The sequence below is a fragment of the Micromesistius poutassou genome, assembly GCF_964030765.1.
Source record: "Micromesistius poutassou genome assembly, chromosome: 16".
In the NCBI taxonomy this organism is placed as follows: Eukaryota; Metazoa; Chordata; class Actinopteri; order Gadiformes; family Gadidae; genus Micromesistius; species Micromesistius poutassou.
In genome coordinates, this window is record NC_140286.1 from 2,445,915 (window position 1) to 2,465,108 (window position 19,194).

Here is a 19,194-nt window from a genome sequence, read left to right on the forward strand (position 1 = left end):
AAATTAAGAAGGGCCGTATTCGGCCCACTGGCCGCTACTTGAATAGGCCTGATGTAACATGTAACATAGTATTTGAGCTGTTGTTCATTATTATTATGGAAACGGATTATAAATAAATAAATGATGTCATTTATATAGTATATTACAGGATTATACAAATGAGAATGAAGATTTCCCACATGGATTTCCAATTGGAGATGCACACGATTGTTTTATAAATGTATCTGCCCTGAGGTCCTATGATGCATCTTGCAACATGAATCAATCAGTAAAGATCTGTTTTCTCATTAGCGTTAATGGAACACTGCATGCGATTAGAGTGATGGATCAGTTATCGGTCTGGTGATCGCTGTAATAGGATGGCATTCTGATCCCCCAAACAACGCAACTTCATACAAATAAGACCTGGAGATGGGGGGGGGGGGGGGGGGGGCTGAATTAACCTTTACATATACTACTCCTGGCCCTATTCATACAATTCCACACCTTCTCGGTTCCTTGGTAAAGTCAACACTGCGAGGGAGATGTTGTGGGCTCAATGCCCATACAGAGTACACTGTACCATGATGAGAAGAAGATGTGTGAACGCTCCATAAAATGAGATGTCCTCTCACCCAATGAGTTAATTTACAGCTCTGAAACCCGTGTCAGTGCTCGATGGTAATCTCAAAAACAAAAACTGTTCCGAACAGGTTTTAGTTTTAGTTTTAGTCCAACTTCTAGGCTACATGTGGGGATTGTCTTTGCAGAGCTGCACGACATGCCAGTAGGAATATGAACAGGGATTAAATGGGGTGAGGGGGTTCCACAAAACATGGGGCAGTGTGATTGGCACTTCAGAGGACTGGAGCTGAAAGTGCTCCTTATTAACTTCTTAAAGACCTCATGACATATTTACCATCAGGGGGATGCAATCTCATCAGGGGGATGGGAAGCACAAAATGTTCCCAACAAAACTGGGAATACTTGGTGATTAGAATATACATTATATCATATCACTACCACACTCATGATAATGAATTAAGCATCTCATTGTAGTAATGATACACTAGTTGCACATTTTTTGATTTCATGCTGTATACATGTAATTTCATCTCCTTAGGCATGGAAATCTCATTCACCTCAATGGCTATTAAGTGTGAGGCCGCTGCATGCAGGCCTAATCATATGCTATTATGTTTTATAGGCTTTCTGAATGCGTAGGCCCATGTTGTTGGTTTCATCAGGCGTCAGAATTGGCTAAATAGCATTTAACAGCAGGCTGCCTCAACAGCTCCATTGACCTCATACCCTATTGCTAGTCTGCTACAAAACAACTGAAGAGTGGCCGACCTCAAGAGCTTGGTCTGCCATATAATAAAAAGAATGATATAAAAATAATGCCATATTATTATTGATTTTATAAATCAATAATAAGTTGTTTTGACCTCTTCTTCTGCTTTGTGTGTGCGTGCGTGTGTGTGAGATTCTGTGTGTTTGCTTGTAAGTGTGTGTGTGTGTGTGTGTGTGTGTGTGTGTGTGTGTGTGTGTGTGTGTGTGTGTGTGTGTGTGTGTGCGTGCGTGCGTTCGTGTGTGCGTGCGTGCGTGTGTGCGTGTGTGTGTGTGTGTGTGTGTGTGTGTGTGTGTGTGTGTGTGAGCGTCTTTGTGTGTCAAAAATATCCTAACATGTGACTTAAACATTTTACCTTTGTGAAATAACTGAAATAACGGGCACACAGTCAAGTGAGCATTTAAATTGATTGTGAACAGATTAGGGCTCGGCGCCTAAACGGTATGTATTCATGGCGTTAGTGGCTCCGCGGCGCTCATTGGCTGAGGTCTTGTCAAAGTGGTTCGAAACAGGCGCGCTCGCTCTGCCGCCGTCAGACACATAGCTCAGGAGTCCCCTTAACAGCACTACTGGCCGCTGTGAACATCCTCCTCTCCCGGACTTACACATCACTTTCAACGACACATTTGGGACAGTCGTTATCGCGATGGATGCTACGATTTATCAAATCATCTTGGGGGAGTTCGGCGACCTTAACTGTAGTTTAATGGACGCTTTCCAGGACACTTTTTACGAAAACATTTCATTTTCATTGTTGAATATTGATGGTAAGCTGTGGTCATTGTTAAATTGTGTATGTCGAGGTTCATTGTATTAGATATTCGTATGTGCCTCCTGCGGTCTAAGCGTCGTTTTCTTTTATTTTGTTTGCTGTCTGAAGGTTCATATTGTAATGCCACAACGGATGAGATTGGGACCTGCTGGCCGCGGAGCAGCACCGGGCGGATGGTAGAGAGACCTTGCCCCGAGTACATCAACGGGGTGAAGTACAACACAACAAGTATGCCTTCTTGATAACTAGAAGAACTATTTCATGAAAACTGCGCTTTAAATGGGCTAAACAATTATGTTACATTGACTGCCAATGTAGCCTATTTATGTTAGGTTTACTGCAGATGTAACCTATTTATGCAGGTTGGACCTGCATTTATTATGCTTTTATAAGTAGGCTAGCCACTGCCCTATCACTGTCTGGAACTTAATGAATATGCAAGGAAATATGTATTGATGGAGCAGAAATGCATTCAGATATTCTACCCTGGAATGCTAGATAACGCGGAGAAATTAGGATTCTAGTATTAAAGCAAATCTCACAGGATAAGGATTTGTGAAGTCTTAGTTCTTAGTCATGTATGAGCTGATATTTTTCTCTGCATAATCACCCCCATAATGGCCATGGTTGTGGTGTTGGAATACTAATCTGAATCCCCTCATCAAAGATGTGTCTTCATTCATGTCACATTAAAGAAAGGAGGTTAAAGTAATCCCTCAGTCCCCTTTGCTCCTCCAGCCGGACTCCAGACTCTAAATAGCGGGTTCCACGCAACTCCATCCATCAATTCAGGGAGCAAAGTGTCAGTCATTTGCCACAGCACATGTACACAACACATTCTGTGACAGACAAGTCACTGGCCGCTTGAAGGGCCAAACTCTGACAGCACGGAGGTGTACGTCTATTGTTAGCAATAAGTATCCCCAGGTGACTGATACAACAAAAAGAAAGGCAGAAAAGCACATGAAAGCTCCTCTGCTGTTACTGTCTACAGTGAACCCATGCGTCTCTATACTCATAGGCTTTTTCAAATGGATGGCAATTTAATGGAAATCTGAGATGGATGGTTGGATGCGTTGTGCACACAGAGCATGGAAGAAGGGGATGATCAGGAGAATGTCTCATGGCGGCAGTAGATCCTATGTGTTGATTGTACTGCAGCCAAGCATAGCCATCAGCAGCAGCATCACCATAGGTACATTTCTGAAAGGATATAGGATTGGCAGCGGGTAGATCGGCATTGTTCATTCTTCACGTTTATTTCTCTGAATCAGCTCCAACGATAGAACTATAAACGATAGAACTTCTTGAGAAATCACAGTTTATTACATTTTATTGATGTATTGTTTTTCTTCAACCAATGTCATGTGTCCATTCTCACTTTGACCTGCCCGACTCCCCTGAGTGGGAGTGGCTGATGGTATGTGTGGGTCCCACAGGAGCTGCAGTGGGTTGCTGCTGCATGTCTAAACAGCCTCAGTTCCTCTTCACCAAGGCCTCTGGGGGACCTCACAGATGGGGCTAATTGCATTATAATCTCCAGCTCACTGTTAAAAAGCTGCAGGGGAACATTTTAAATAATAATAAGCAGAGGATGGTAAGATAATTATGTTCCTGTTTTCTGCTAATGTGTTAGCCCCCTTTGCCAACAACACCACCATCTCCGCCAACAGCACCACCACCACTGACACCACCACCTCCGCCAACAGCACCACCACCACTGACACCACCAACACCACCATCTCTGCCACAAACACCACCACCACCACTGACACCAGCACCAGTATCTCCACCAACTTCTCAACCACCACCACCACCACCACCGACATCTTAACCACTACCTGCTCCATCTCGACCACCCCCCACCGACAGCTCGACCACTACCTCCCCCTCCACCTACGACGCCACCGCCACCACAAAACCACCTCCACTACCACCACCGCCTCTCAAACTGAATGGGTTCATTTTTTATCTCAAAGCACAGAACTAAACATTAAGGACATGACAACTGAGCCCTTTCTCTCAAGGGCTCCTCAATACTTCAACAGACCACATCTGGTTGCGGGCTACACTGCCAAGCTCAGAACAAGTACACCTACTGAGACGCCTCCCTTCAGCTGCATGTGTGTGAATTATGGGCCCTTGAGATTCTGAGTGATATCTGTTTTACATTTGGTATTCCAGTTCTGTTAGGGTAAAAGAATGAGGAATGACGCTTGTCTCAGTCAGAGGTCTGATTGCATGAAATTCAAAATAGATCCCACAGATACCACATCTCCACACTCGGGCCCTTGTGATAGGATGACGGTGTCATCCTGTTATTAACAGGCGATTCAAGATCCTGAGATTAATTCGGAGGATACACACGCGATGAATCACACAATGTGGGAGCGTGTTAATAGCGATGGCAGGAATAGGATTTCAGAGAGCACGAGTTCACATCTTAATTAAACACGTCTGTCGAAGCAGTGCCAGCCTCGTAGAAAAAAGGAAAGTGTCGAAAAGAGGGCGTGTGCTCATCAAGTCGATCCTAACCCACCACGTCCAGTTTGATTTTTGGTGTGGTTTCTTTCTATCCACCTTGCCCTCGTATCCGCCGTACAGAACGTAATAATAGACCGACCGGTTTCCGTTGGAGATGCTGTCCTGGGTGTTTCCCGAGCAGAGTGCAACCAGCGGTGCTACAGAGAAGCTTATTAGGACGCCCCGAGGAGAGAGAGAGAGAGAGAGATGGACACGCCTCAATTCTCTGACCCAGTTGTTGGCACTGAGACGACCACACACATCATGTTTGACCTGGCTGTGCTTTTCGATAGATCTTATTTATAAACGCTTGGAAGGAAACTTTATGGGAGGTCATGATGAAAAAAAGGAAAAGAGGGAAAAGGTCAATGTCAAAAAAATGAAATCTGAGGTATTCACAGTGGGAATATAGTGAAATGCCTTTCCATGTCATTCAACATATATCAACATGATGCAATATTGATGTCATGCGAGAGGCTTAAGAGGTTAATGCATTTTTAAAACAAGCAGCGTCCTTTTTTCGCAAGTGTTCATCCTGTTTTGTAGTCGATAATAAAGCATATATTCGTGGCATTAAGAGTTGCTGAATACACTGTGTACCCTCACATGTGTCACATGTTCTGTTCTCAGCCAGACAAGAAGACTCCCAAGAAAAAATGGGTTATTTGGAGAAGTTAGTCGATCATGTTTGTTTTCATATAAATGGCTCCTTCATGTATAGGCCCACTGTGAAGACATGTTATTAGTTCACACAATGCTGCCCATGGCTACAGTACAAAGACAAGATCTCTTCCCCCTACAGTGGGGTGTTATTGGTTCTCTTATCTGTGTTAATAAAGTCTCAGCCGTACGCCAGAGCAGAACTTGTGTTGTGCAGCAGGTACCGATCTGTGGCGCGGGGAGCAGACCTTCTCCCTCACTTCATGTCGGGAACATAACTTGTCAGTTCATTTTAAATCACATGAATGAATCGGTGCACAGCCACTTGTTCTTCATGCGGGAAACACGGCACTTAAGATGCACTTCAGTTTAAATATTGGCTTGTTGAGAATAGAACTATTGTTGACACAAAAAATTACTCATTTGTTACGTTTTCATTGGAGGTATTTTTTTATTCATTCAACTATTCATCGCCGGCTTTCTGAATAATCGTAATCATCTCATGTTATTCAAACTACTGAGACCAATGAATTGATTTCAAATTGAGATAGAAATGGCACTGAAAGAATGATGCAACACATACTAATCCTCCCTATGACTGGAGCGAAATGAATCACCAAGATTAATCGCAAATAGTGCGCTCTTGTTGGTTGTTTATTAGTTATTATTTTTGTTCTATTTTCAGGGGAATTACCTGATTCAAGGTCTGTTCATACTGCGTTTTATACTTATACTGCGTTTTATACTACTTATACTTTATACTGGCTGATTTTGATTATGATAGTTAATAGTTAACTCATAATTTAGAAAATCATTGTTAAGGGCATGAAAGTGGGAGGCTCTCCTCATTCCATCGTTTTTATTCTCATCACTGTATTGCTATCATCGATGTTACCAATGCTGTGGAAAACCTTTGCTAATCCATGGAGCTCAAACATGACCTTTCATTGGCTGGCCGGAGCCTGGCTGTAATTTGTGGCCTTAGATGGATCCCTTACCAGGCTTACACCTCGATTCTCCCTGACCTACACACACACAAACACACACACACACACACACGCGCGTGCGCGCACTTGCACGCACACACAGTCATACAAACTCATACACACTCATACGCCGCAGAACCACGCTTTTCATAGTCTGTAAAAATAGTCCTTTCCAGTCAAGTGCCTAGGCTCACGGTGGACTCCTGTATTCACAAGCATACTCTGACTTCATTTTTTATGCATGGGCATTTTTAGAGACAGCTACATTCTTCAGGATTTGCAAAATGTCTTGGATTCCGGATAAAGGTGCATTTAGTATTTAAACCCCCCTGAGTTTTGGGCCATTGGGCTGTTTATAAATCCTCCTCTCTTTCCTTTTCATCTCCTTTTGGCCTTTTCATAAATATGTGGCTCGCAAAATATGCGGCTTGTTTGATTGAATAATAACATTAATCAATTCATTCATAGTTATACTAAAAGAAATATGTACATTTGTTTTTGTCCATTGACTAGCACACTTGGTTGCCTACCTTCTGAGGCTACTGGCAGAAAAGTATGAACATCTGGCTTAGTTGGAGATCAGATACTACCTTTAGGGGAAAAATGTTGGTAATTCAACTTCTTAAATTGTCAGATCCACAACAAGAACAAATGGTTTTAGTGTAAGGAGTGGACAGTGATGTATTGTTAGGAGTGTACAGATCAGTGGTGGTAAGATGTGTGATGTGTGCGTCAGAATATGTGTGTGTGTGTGTGTGTGTGTGTGTGTGTGTGTGTGTGTGTGTGTGTGTGTGTGTATATATGTATATCTGTTGGTGTGTGTGTAATTGTGGGGTGGTGGTGGTGGGGGGGGGAGGGGATGTGCGAAGGAGTTTAAGAGTACAGGAGTCTTGTGCTTTGTGGGAAAAAGTTTTTGCTGAAGCTGGTGATTCGGATTATTCAGTACTGTTTTCCAGGAGTGAACAGTTTGTGGCTGGAGTTTCTTGTGGAGTTGCCAGGGTATCCTGAGGATACCCTGGGCCTTGCTCCTAAACCTCTTAGGGTAGAGGCCCTGCATGGCTGTGATCCCAGTGCTCTGGGCTTTGCTCCTACTCCTCTTAGGGTAGAGGGCCTGCATGACGTGAACATTTAGGGGGCTGAACAAGCATCCAGTAGTGAGGCTTAGTTTGTATGAGATGGTGATTGAACAGTTGACGTGGGTCCAGGGTGTCATGCAGTGAGGAAGTGAGGTGGGTTTTGACTTGCTGCTATAAGCATGGAAGTCAATTAAACAGAAGGGTTTGGTGTTCAGGGACACACACACCTTGTGTGTGTGTCTGCCAACACCTTGAGTGATCTGCCGGGGATGCCCTGAGGGCCAGGTGTTTTATGTGGATTATTCCTTTTGAAGGTTTTACACCCCTCTGTGTTACGGCCAGTGGCGTCACTCGGCTGTTTTATTCGGGGCTAAAGCCCCGGATCAAATTGAAATAGCCCCGAATCTATTTTTGTTTGAAGAAATAAGAAGAAGAAGATCTACGGTAGATGCCGTAGATCTGGGTAGATATGTCATGTGGGCACGAGTTCTAGTCCGTTTACTCATCACTAGCAGCAGTAGAATCAGTGGGCAGCCACAGTACAGTGCCTGGGACCATGTCTGCTTCCCTTGTCCAATGCCTTGGTCAAGGGCACTGGCAGGGGCATTAACCTAACATGGATGTCCTTTGGTCTTTTGCATATCCAAACTAGGGGAGTTATCCTGAAAGCGTACATAGAAGAGACAGAGTACATAGAAGAGACAGGGTACATAGAACAGACAGCGTACATAGAAGAAACAGCATCCATAGAAGAAACAGTGTACAAAGAAGAGACAGCGTACATAGAGGAGACAGCGTACATAGAATAGACAGCATACATAGAGGAGACAGCGTACATAGAAGGGTTTGGTTAATCTGCGAGAGATGCAGACACTTCCACTGTTGGTTTCCGTGATGTTTTTAATCCGGTCCACATGTTTTGGTGTTGGAGCCCCTGTAGTTGGACTCCACTTTGACCCTTTATGGCCTCTTTGCATTAATATTTGTCTGATTATATCCACTCTGTAGATAGAACAATGACGTTGGGCAAAGTATGATTGGTCGGACCAATGTTAGAAGAACCACATCACAGGCTTTTCCTGCTTTAGTCCCTGCCTTTGAGCGGTTAGCAGCAGGATTGAGGTTGGGGGAGGTCATTGGATTCAGGCCATTCTTGGATGGAAGGAAGGGTGTAAACATGGTCTAGCATGTTATCACCTTGCATAGGAATCTGCTGATCTGTTGAATCTCGGTAGCCCTTTCTTCACGGTTCAAATTTCCTGCCACTATAAACACAGCCTGTGGGTGTCCTGTGCCTGTCGATAACTCTGTAATAGGCCAATGTGTGGCTCAGGCCGATTTGGTCAAGTTGTATAGCCGATAATCCGAGTCACAGTCTCATAGAGCTTTGCAGGATATATATTTATGACACCCCATAACCCTCACCCCCAAAGAGCAAGAAGAACCTCCCTTAACTCACAAGTAAACTAACAGTTTGATTTAGCTGTAATGAGAGCTGAGGGAATCTCCTAGGAGACAAATGAGTAAAAAAATAGGATTTGAGTGGAATTAAAATTTGAAGCAGTCCGCTTCCCTGATTACAGGTGGCAGGCTGCCCTATCTGTTCCACAGATAGGGCACTGGATGACAGAGTACTATAGTGAGCAGTAGCCCCTTCAAATCTGACCTGGAAGTAATTGGGAGTATATTATGAAGTATATTCTATCATAATAAAAGTTTGTCATTTTTATCACAAATAAAAAAACCTTGTCAGGCGATGCTAGATGGCTTTGACTAGTCTTCCAGAGACAGTTTTTCAATGGTGTAGTCTGAATAAACCGACCGGGCTTCAACCAGTAATAGCGCTGAAATAGCAATGACATTGTTAGAAACGCGGTAGTGTTAGTTTGGACCCCGAATGCAGAGACAGAGGCGGTAAAGATAATCCAAGGTTTAATTAATAAAAAAAACATAAAGACATCCAGCGAGGCAGGCGAAGACAGGAGCGGGCGTAGCAGGCGGAGGCACGGGAAACACTGAGGTCCGGTAGTCATCCGATGGTAAGGAAAAGGCTACCGGTGAAAAGAGAACACAAATGTAAGTATCCACAAAATACGATCTGAGTATCCAAAAGGAAGACTATCAAAAGTACGAGCTATACTCGTGAGCCAAGGTACCGAATAAGACGGAATAATCTGGCGCCGACGAGAAGTCCCCGCCAGTCCCCGTGGCCCAGCTAGCCACGCCCCGCACCTGTCTAAGTCCCAGTGCCTGTGGAGCAAATAAAGGAACATACCCTGTACCGGCAAAGACACGGGGGAAGAAGAACACAACCCCCGTGCACACACATAAATAACATGACAGACATCTTCGAAATTCCCTGATCGACCGCATTTCCATCTTCTCATCCTCCGATGTAGGAAGGTTTACGTTTATCCCGTGATCATGTGTCAGGGTCTATATCGACCGACGATGCATCACTAGACCTGACCTTATTCCGTTCTCCGGTAGGACTCTGCCCACCAGGCCCTCATAAGCAGGAGTGGATCAATACATTTGTCATCCTTTGTTGCTTTGTTGTCACGGCCAAGGAGGATTCACTTTATTAAGTCCCAGCTACTTTATAGTTTCATTGTGTTTGCACCGCTGTGCATAAACGACTTTCTCCGATGAAGGATTGCATATTCAAGGTCTCAAGCCACACATATTGGAAAAAAAACATTTATGGTGTTTAACCATCAATTTGATAGTTATACAAATGATAAAAAGATATAAGGTTTTGTATTCTTTTGTAAGACATACTTCATAAGCACATTTTTAAAAACGCTCGAATATGTAGAGTAGTCTGTAGTAAACTCAGTTTGACCAGGCAGCCAGTGACTAACACCAGTCTACGATGACAAACAAGGAGAAGGCTGCAGTCAAGTGATTCATCTTCTCATCCTTAACCTTGTGGCCAGGAGAGTTGGTGGTGGGAGAAAGCATTAGTCACTGGCAGCACCTCTCTCTCTCCCCCCTTCCTCTCTTCACCAGTGCCACCTTACCTCGCACCAACCACAACCAACTGCAAAAGTGCAAGTGTAAGTGGGTCTGCATCAGCATCAAGAAAATAACCCCCCCACCCACCCACAAGCACCACAAATACAATGTCCTTGTTGACGAAGGCAGAATATTCTGCAGGGTTTGCAGTACCAAGTTTGACAACACCACTGGTTTTCTCCATCTCCCACCCATTAAGAGTTCAGGCCCAAACCGGTTTACATTTTACTGGGTCTGCCCTAATTACGTGATTTCTTTCTGACAGATGTAGTTTTAAACTGCTTGCACATGCTCCTTATGTGTATTATGGAGCTCCTATGTACACAAATTCAATTAATGAAATCTCGGTCTCTTGATTAATAAGGTGCTTAATGTTTCAGCAGTGCGTCCTGAAGTGCTGCAACTGCATAAAGTACCTGAAAGCGCTGTTGTTTCGTATAACTGGTTATGCTACAGCATTGCTTCCTGACAACCACACTATTCTAGAAAATAGTCTGAGAGTCACAAGTAACACATTTCCAATATATACGATATGAATGCAATAATAAACCCACAGAAAATAAACGAGCAGCTCCATAAACTGTAAACCACTTTCACATTGTGCAATGCCAGTGGAAGTGGAATCTGTGGTGTTGCTGTCAATGTCGTGCCAATACATATATGGTCCAAAAGGATACAATAGCTTTAGCCTTTTGTACAGCTTTACCCTTTTCCACAGTAGGAAGCAATGTTGATCTCTGTATCCAGCATATTTAGCTCTGTATTGCGACTGTGTTAGTGTGTATGTTTGTTTGTGTGAGGTGTCCTCCATCTCCTCCATGGCCTAGCTCTAAGCCAGGCAAGTCTCTTTTGTGTTTAGTATGTTTGAAGCAAGGACCTCTCTGGGTTATCTGGGATCTGCCTGCATGTGTCCTAAAGGGGGTTCAGCTGTCATGAGATCCCTGAGTCGACCCCATTTGCAGCTGGCAGCGACTGGTCCCACTCTCTCTCTCTCTCTCTCTCTCTCTCTCTCTCTCTCTCTTATCTCTCTCTCTCTCTCTCTCTCTCTCTGTCGCTTTGGAGTCATAAGGGAACACTTCAGGGCTTCTTCTTCTACGGTTTACTACTGGTTCTCCCCCTCTCCCCCCCCCTCTCTCTCTCTCTCTCTCTCTCTCTCTCTCTCTCTCTCTCTCTCTCTCTCTCTCTCTTTCTCTCTCTCTCTCTCCCTCCCTGGGCTGTGTAGGTGCTTTAAGTAGGACATCACATGCTGTGGCACACTCACCATAGAGCACATTGTTTGATTGTGTTATCGGTCCATTCTATAGTTTAAAGGTAAGATAATTATTGTTATTATAATTAGAAATTATAAAACACATTGTTGACTATTTCTGACTGTATGCAAATCAAATAATATTTTTATATAATTTTTATTTAATTAAATCATTTCTACATTATGTGAGCAGTGTTTTCCATTTGGTACGCTGCATTTCAGACATAATTATGCATGCAGTCTTACTAGAAGGGCTATTTCCCTTGTAAACAAGTGTTGTGGTAAGACGCTCCCTATAGAATATTGTAAATCCCGCATTCTGTTGATGCAGTTTTCCCATCGCCACAATCCCAATACAGCTGCCAATTTGCATCTTGTACAACAGCGTTAATCTGCCCTAATTCATTAAGCCTTATGGCTTCAGTCAGGAGCAGTGCTTAAGATGTACTTTCAGGGCCTAACTCAATAGTGGAGTTGGCAGGTTAGCGAGTTAGTCAGTCAATCATCTGAGTGTTCTCAACACTTCAGTGACCACGGCAAGTCGGCAACACACTCTCCCCCTGGGCCTGTCTTATTATCACCTGACTCAGATGGATGTGGTGAGGCTCGGCGCTAAACACATAGCACTTATACAACTGATGGAATGGTTCCTGCTATCCCCATTCTGATACAGGCAGCTGATATGCTATATAACATGTTCTAAGGTCACTCTCTCTCTCACCTCTCACCCGCTCTCTCTCCCTCCCTCCTTCTCTCTTTTGTCTCTCATTTCCCTCCCTCCCTCTGTCTGTCTCCCTCTTTCTCGCTTTCCCTCCCTCACTCCCTCCCTCTTTCTCGCTCTCTCTCAAACTCTCTCTACTTCTCTCTCTCTCTCTCTCTCCCTCACTCCCTCCCCCTCTCACTCGCTCTCACTCTCCCTCTCTCTCTCCCTTTCTCTCTCACCACCCTCTCTCTTTCTTTCCTTCTTCCTCTCATTCCCTCACACATGCTCAGACATACATGCACACGCGCAAGCACAGTACACATAAAAAAATAACAAGCGGACACACACACAACACGAAAACCATTTCTCCAATATGCTGGTGTGAACTTGTTTTGACTCATTTGTTATTCAAACACTTAGTAAATGATAAATGCATTATTGATATGCGTAATGTATAGTATGTATCTAATGGATCATTGCCTCACAGTCCATCATCCAGACCTCGGAATGATGTTTAGCATAATCCCCTGCTAACCCTTACTAAGCCGCAGGAGCGGTAGAATAGGGTTGTTATGTTTCAATACCTCATATAAGCCGCTCTGTTGTATAAGCCACATCTTATTACGCATCTTAGCTCACAACCCATATACTTGCATGTACCGCCCGATGCTGGTGTGAAACCGTAACAATTGTTTAAATAATTAATCAATATTCCTCCTTGCCGGGTGGCCGGTTGACTGCAAGGTGGAATCAGCCTCAGTCAGTAATTGGAGATAATGCAGATTCTAGCTTTAGTAAAACCATGAACTCTTTGACAGATTTAGAAAACAAGGCATATTTTATTTTGCAATTCATTCAGACGCAGAGGCCTTGAATACATGATTTTTGAGCTAAGAATATTAGTTAGGTTTCCTAAACTAATGTTCTAATTCGGTGGAGAAAAAAAGAAAAGAGATAAATGGTTAATGAAAATGGTTAATGACTCACGTATTCTCACACAGGACGCCAGCTGTCTAAGTGCTTCCGAAATATTTGAATAATGTTTGAATATCCAAAACTACAAAACTTACGAATGAGTCAGTTGAGTTGAGCTGAGCCTGTTATCGCAACTAATGCTTATGGATATATAAATTATATGTATTTTATTATGCCATTTGTGCAAAACTTGGATCATCGTATATGTATGCATTTGTAAGTCATTGCACATTCATTCAAATGTCAATTAACAAGACACAACTTTACTTTTACAAGACACAAGTTGACTCCTAATGGTATTATCAATTATTAGACATATATGTATGTATATATATATATATATGTATGAACTAAACTGAACTGGGTGCTAATGTTGTAGTTTCATTGACTCATACGCATACTATTATCAGAAAAGAAAAACTAAAAACAAATAAGATAAATTAAATAAAACAATTCCAGCTTGACATACAATTATGATAGCTGGCTTACGGAAGCAGGTTTAAGTGACAGCCACGACTGATCCGTAGGCTAAACTCAACCATAGCATCATAAGAGAACCAATGATAAAATAACGATATGAAATACAAACGTCCATGATTCACACTCCATAAAAAAGCTATCTTAAGACCCTCCCAGCAGTCCTCCGCTAAATATTTCTTTATTATGGAGCGTGAATATCCAATATCTTTCTAGCTCAGTTTGACAAGCTCAATATGATTGAATCCACAGTTGGCGGCAATCACTCCAATCAGCTGCATTCAAAACTAGGGTCAAATCAACAGCTCATCCAGATCTTATTACAATAAGGGTTGAGATTATTTCCCCATTGTGGCACAGGCCTGTCAAGGTTTTATTTTTATATGTTGGTCTCTCATTGGATCTAACATGAAATACTTCTCGTGAAGCAGTAGTTCAGGCCAAATATGGACTGTTTGTGATGCTGGTGTTTCTTCAATTGCCCCTTGGGGACAAATAAAGTTTTTTGAATTGAATTGAATTGATAAGTGAGTTGTTCAGACACAAAGTGACCAAAAAGAGTGACAGAGTGACACTCCAGGGGTAGCATCGTCATTCCAACTTAGATGCTCCCACATAGCTTACCACCTTATTGGAGTGACAAAATGGGTCTTCGGACGGGATCAATTCCTCTGACCTACCCCTTCACGGATCTCTCCTCTGGAACAAATCTCAAGTGTCCCAGCTCTCAGAAGGTCACACGGGCAGAACCCGTGGTGAAATGGTAGAAAGGCTCCTCGTTAGCCCAGTCTGGGCTCTTATTGATTTTAATAAGAGTCCTTCTCCCCTGTCCCAGAACGTCCACTTGTGCTCCCAATCAATGGGTTAACTGGAGATTGCACCCCAAGGATCACTGCTTTACCTCCCCGTCCAACAAACTCTTTCAAAGGTGAACAAATTATCCCAACCACTTATCCGTGTCAATGTTTTTTTGTTAGGAAGCAGACAACAAATTGTTTCATGTTCTCACTGAGCTGTTTGTTTTTGTTTTATATATTTGTCTACCTATTTTCTTTACCCCTATATTTCTTTTCACTTTTGCACTCAAGTCACAAAGTATTAGCGCGTCTATGCAAGAGTTATTAACACCGCTACGGTTGGTTGATTCACTGTCATTCCGTATTCAACTGGATTTGGTGTGACAATAAAAACAAAAGCCTTTATCTGGCTGCTCAGTCCATTCTGCTGGAAATCCCTGCAGTGCTGAAGCAGAATCACAGTCGGAAGAGTGGAGTGTGTCTTCTCGAGGGTGTCCCACATTACGTTGCCGTCTATAGGACTGCAGAGGGATCGACTTGGCGTGTGAACAGCCAGAGCTGAGCCAGAGCGTTTGGAACATCTGTCTTTGGTTTGATTGGGTCAGTGAAAGCCAGTGACCCTTGAGATGAAGTTGACACCAAAAGAGGGACAGACCGGCGGTCGGTGGCTGGGAAGATGTCTGAGGCAGCCTATAGCCCTGCTTGTTGTGCTGCTGCTCTGGCTGCATCCGGCTTTTAAGTCATGCTGTGCACTACGGCAGAACAGCAGGCTATAGCAGACCGGCACACGCTGCAGCATACAGTCAATTGGAGAACACAGCAAGTGACCGAAGTACTACCAGTCACTTTTCCATTTTGTTACCAGTTGGCTTGAGGAGATTTGAGCATTCTTTTGGTTGTTGCTATGCCACCGTCTTTTGTGTTGATTATTCTTAGGACCAATTTCTCTCACGCTGTGATTTTCATTTGTTTCATCAGACTCTGTAATAGTGAAACGTTTAAGACAGGTAATGAGAAGAATTCTCTACAAAAAAAGTGTTGGTTGTTTCTCAAACTGTCTAGGCTAAGCGTTGGCAAGTTCATGGATTTGAATACTATTCTCTATCTTCGCCCAGTTCAGTTCATTCAATATTTGGGATGAGAGAAAACAGTTTCAGAACAATGCAGAGAGAGCTGCAGCAGTGTGAACTGGTTAGTTGCACAGGGTCTAAAGCCGTTGCTTGGTGTCTCAAGAGAGTCACTTTATCAAATCCCAGAGAGTTGTTTTCAATCTTCAATCTACTCCGGTAGACGATGACCACAAAACAAAGCGACTTAATGTGGCATACCAAAGGATGCAATGGTACTTATTTTAAAAGGGGGAATTATAACCATAAAATATCCCAGCATGATCAGGGTTTCCCGCAGGAAATTTGTTAGATAAGGTGGTGGTGTGCCAGGGGGAGGGGGCATCGCCGCCGTCTGACTTGAGCGGGCGACGTGGCGTTGCCCTCTGACCTGGGGGAGGGGGCGTCGCCGCTGTCTGATTTGGGGGTGGGTGGGATGGCAGCGTGATGTTGCCCTCTGACCAGGGGGATATCTCTCCCCCCCCCCAGTCTGACTGGGGGGGGGAGATACAGACTACAGACTCTGTACTACATTGAACAATTATTTAGTAAACACTAAATATTACATCAAAATAAAATATTATAATAAATAAATAATAAGCTTTTCAAAATAACATCTGGAACGAGAACAAAGCAAATATAAATAAATAAAGTGCTAAACAGCATCTGAAACAAGAACAATTTGTGCAATTTTAACTAAAGAAAGTGCAAAACATGTGCAAAGTCAGTCACTACTTATGGCAGAGCTGACATGTAGCATCGCTACAGGCTATCCTCCTTGGTTTAACAAAGAACTCAAGGGCCCTGTTGTAATTAAACTCTTTCACAGGTGGACCATTTATACTGATTCTCATGTAGGCTGTCAGACTGTTGCCCTGCAGCCTGTTCCTCAGGTCTGTCTTGATCTATACACAGAGAGTGAATGAAGTTTCGATTATTTTATACCTTTGTATAAAATAAAACAGTGGTCAGCAACCTTTTCAACATGCAGTGGCAGTCGGACATTTTCTCGTTAATGAGTGTGCCTTAAGCAACAATATATTAAATATTAAGCTGAATTATGACACAGCGACCAAAAACATTTCCAGAAGACCTGGAATTGTATTATTTCCATAAAGTTCACAATCATGCATCAACATTTTAAAGTTTTTTTGTTGTTGTTATATTTGCAACATGGGCTTACAAATTATAATTACATATATCCCATCTTAAAATACTGCTTTCAGAAACTCAAAAACATATTAGCACTGTGAGAAATGTAAAAACAGGCATTATATGAGAATGATGGCAACATCCACATCAATATCTTTAAGACATGTACAGCTTTGCAAAAACCATGTGAAGGCCATGCATACAGGCCACTTGCAACAATATTTTAAATATTTTGTTCTCTATTACTCACAACATAGGTTTAAAAACGATTAATTGATCCCAATTCAGAACACTGCTTTCAGTAACTCATGTTACTCGTTCAGTAACTCGTTACTATGAATTGATTGATTAAACTGCGTAATCCGAACACACCTCTGGCTCCATACACAAACTGCTAGTGAGGAGACCAGAGGGGTATTCCATCAAAGTCGCTAACGAAAGCGGTGCTTAGTTGATTAAGCCCGGTTAGAACTAGCGCCAACTTCCACTTGAGGCTTAAGCCGTTCCATCAACGCAGTTCAGCCACGCCTTGCTCAGGTTAGTTCAAGCCAGGCTAACGATATCCTGGATTACACACGTTCATGAGATATGTAACCAGCCCATAACCGTGAATGTCGAATCATGGATCAAATGTCCGAAAAGGACCAAGCGGGATCTTTTCCAGCAGCGAACAGAAGCTGCTTGTGGAGGTCTATGCGGAGTACAAGCATATAACTCAAAAAGGGAACACCGTAACCATTAATAAAAACAGATAGGCCGTCTGGCAAAAAAATGGTTGTTCTCTTGGATGCATAAGTAGTATTAAGCGTAACATATTTTAATTGAATATTGACCATGGTTTTAAAATCAGGGACATAGTCTCGAGTTAACGTGTCGGACTTGCACCCAGTCGTCCGGGGTTCAATCCCCACAAAAATAGTAATATAGGAAGCATTACTGGAGAAATCAAAAAACTTCTCATGCCATTTATTTTCCATTTCTTTGAATATTCTAAATTAGGGAATTAATAAAATGAATAAAGGGAATTACAAAGTTAAGCCTATGGCAAGAATACTATGAAATACTCTGGATGCGAACTCAGGTTGCGTGTATCACAGGGCCAGTGCTAGACCATTCATCCAACTGCTGATTCCTGATTTTGTTACAATACATAGATTTGTATAAAAATGTGTCGAGAAAATAGCCACGGTAACAATAGATAGCAATTCATTTAATTATTTTATTTGCATCATTTAATCTTAGACCCTTGGTGAAAATATACGCTGTTTGTACTTCATATATGTACATTTATGACAAAATCGTGAGGACTATGCTTGGCGGAACTTTCTGATGGTACAATTGTTTCAGACAGATGGATTTCTCTGAAACACCCCTCAAGTTAGCCTGACAGTTAACCTGCTACCGACCAGGTTAGTTTGGTCAGATAAGTTGCCATGGTTACTTAGCGGAGAGTCCCTTAAGTCACATTAATGGAAGGCAATTCTAGCTGAAAGAAGGCTAAGCAAAATAAGCCCGGGCTAAGCAAAATAAGCCTGGCTTTGAGCTTAGCTTGGTTGATGGAATACCCCTCAGGTGGGATACAGTCGCTGATGTTTGTGTTTTGTTGTTGGATAAATTGGTGCATTGCCAGCTCCCAACCACGTGCATAATGTTGGTGTAAGCCTTCTGTCTCTCTGATGCTCTCTGATGCTGCAGTAGCCACAGACAGCTCACGTCACTACGATGAGCCAGTCTCAGAACCGTTACATTGTGAATCTTGTCACCCTTTGCAAGCAGTCTCATCGCTAACCTTTGATCTGAACTGAATTTAATAAAATGCTGTGTATGGATTAGTGGTGTAACGGTAAATAAAAATATACTACGGTAAATAAATATCCATTAAGGTACAGCATTCAGAAATTAAACTGTAAAAAAATTACTTGTTCCGTTCTTGATCTGCTTCACATTAGAATCGCCAGCTTGTACTAAGATTCATTGTATTTTTTTTTTTCAGACTTATTAACATACCCACATTGTTTGCAGAAAGGGCAGATCTGCTGGCACTAACAATGTCTCGCCGTGGAGAACAGCCTCTCGCTAGGGACAGGCAGCACGTACAGCCAGGTAGCGCTTAGCTAACATGGCAACGTGGGGATCTCTGGGCTCATTGGTCCTCCCTCACGCAAGTGGGCCGGAATCCAGTGAAGTGCGGTTACCTCTTTCTTCACCAGCTGAAGAGTAGGCTTCTTTCTCTCTTGAAGAGCTCACCAAACCGTTAATTAAATATTAGCCGCAAAAGGATATGATAAAGTAAAGTAAAGTACAGCAATAGACATATACTACATCTATTATATGTATTGATCATTCATCTTGACAGTAGTCGGCGCTACA

At 42.8% G+C, this 19,194-nt stretch overlaps 1 protein-coding gene across 1 annotated transcript in view; it reads left to right on the top strand.

Moving 5' to 3' along the window:
• Positions 1-1,976: 1,976 nt before the first annotated feature.
• Positions 1,977-19,194, top strand: part of crhr2 (corticotropin releasing hormone receptor 2) — a gene marked incomplete at both ends in the record, with an annotated part of 31,555 nt that continues 14,337 nt past the window's right edge. The window contains 2 exons of the mRNA XM_084481029.1: positions 1,977-2,097; positions 2,211-2,330. Of these exons, the coding sequence (XP_084337155.1) occupies positions 1,977-2,097; positions 2,211-2,330 (241 nt within the window). The remainder of the gene's footprint in view (positions 2,098-2,210; positions 2,331-19,194) is intronic.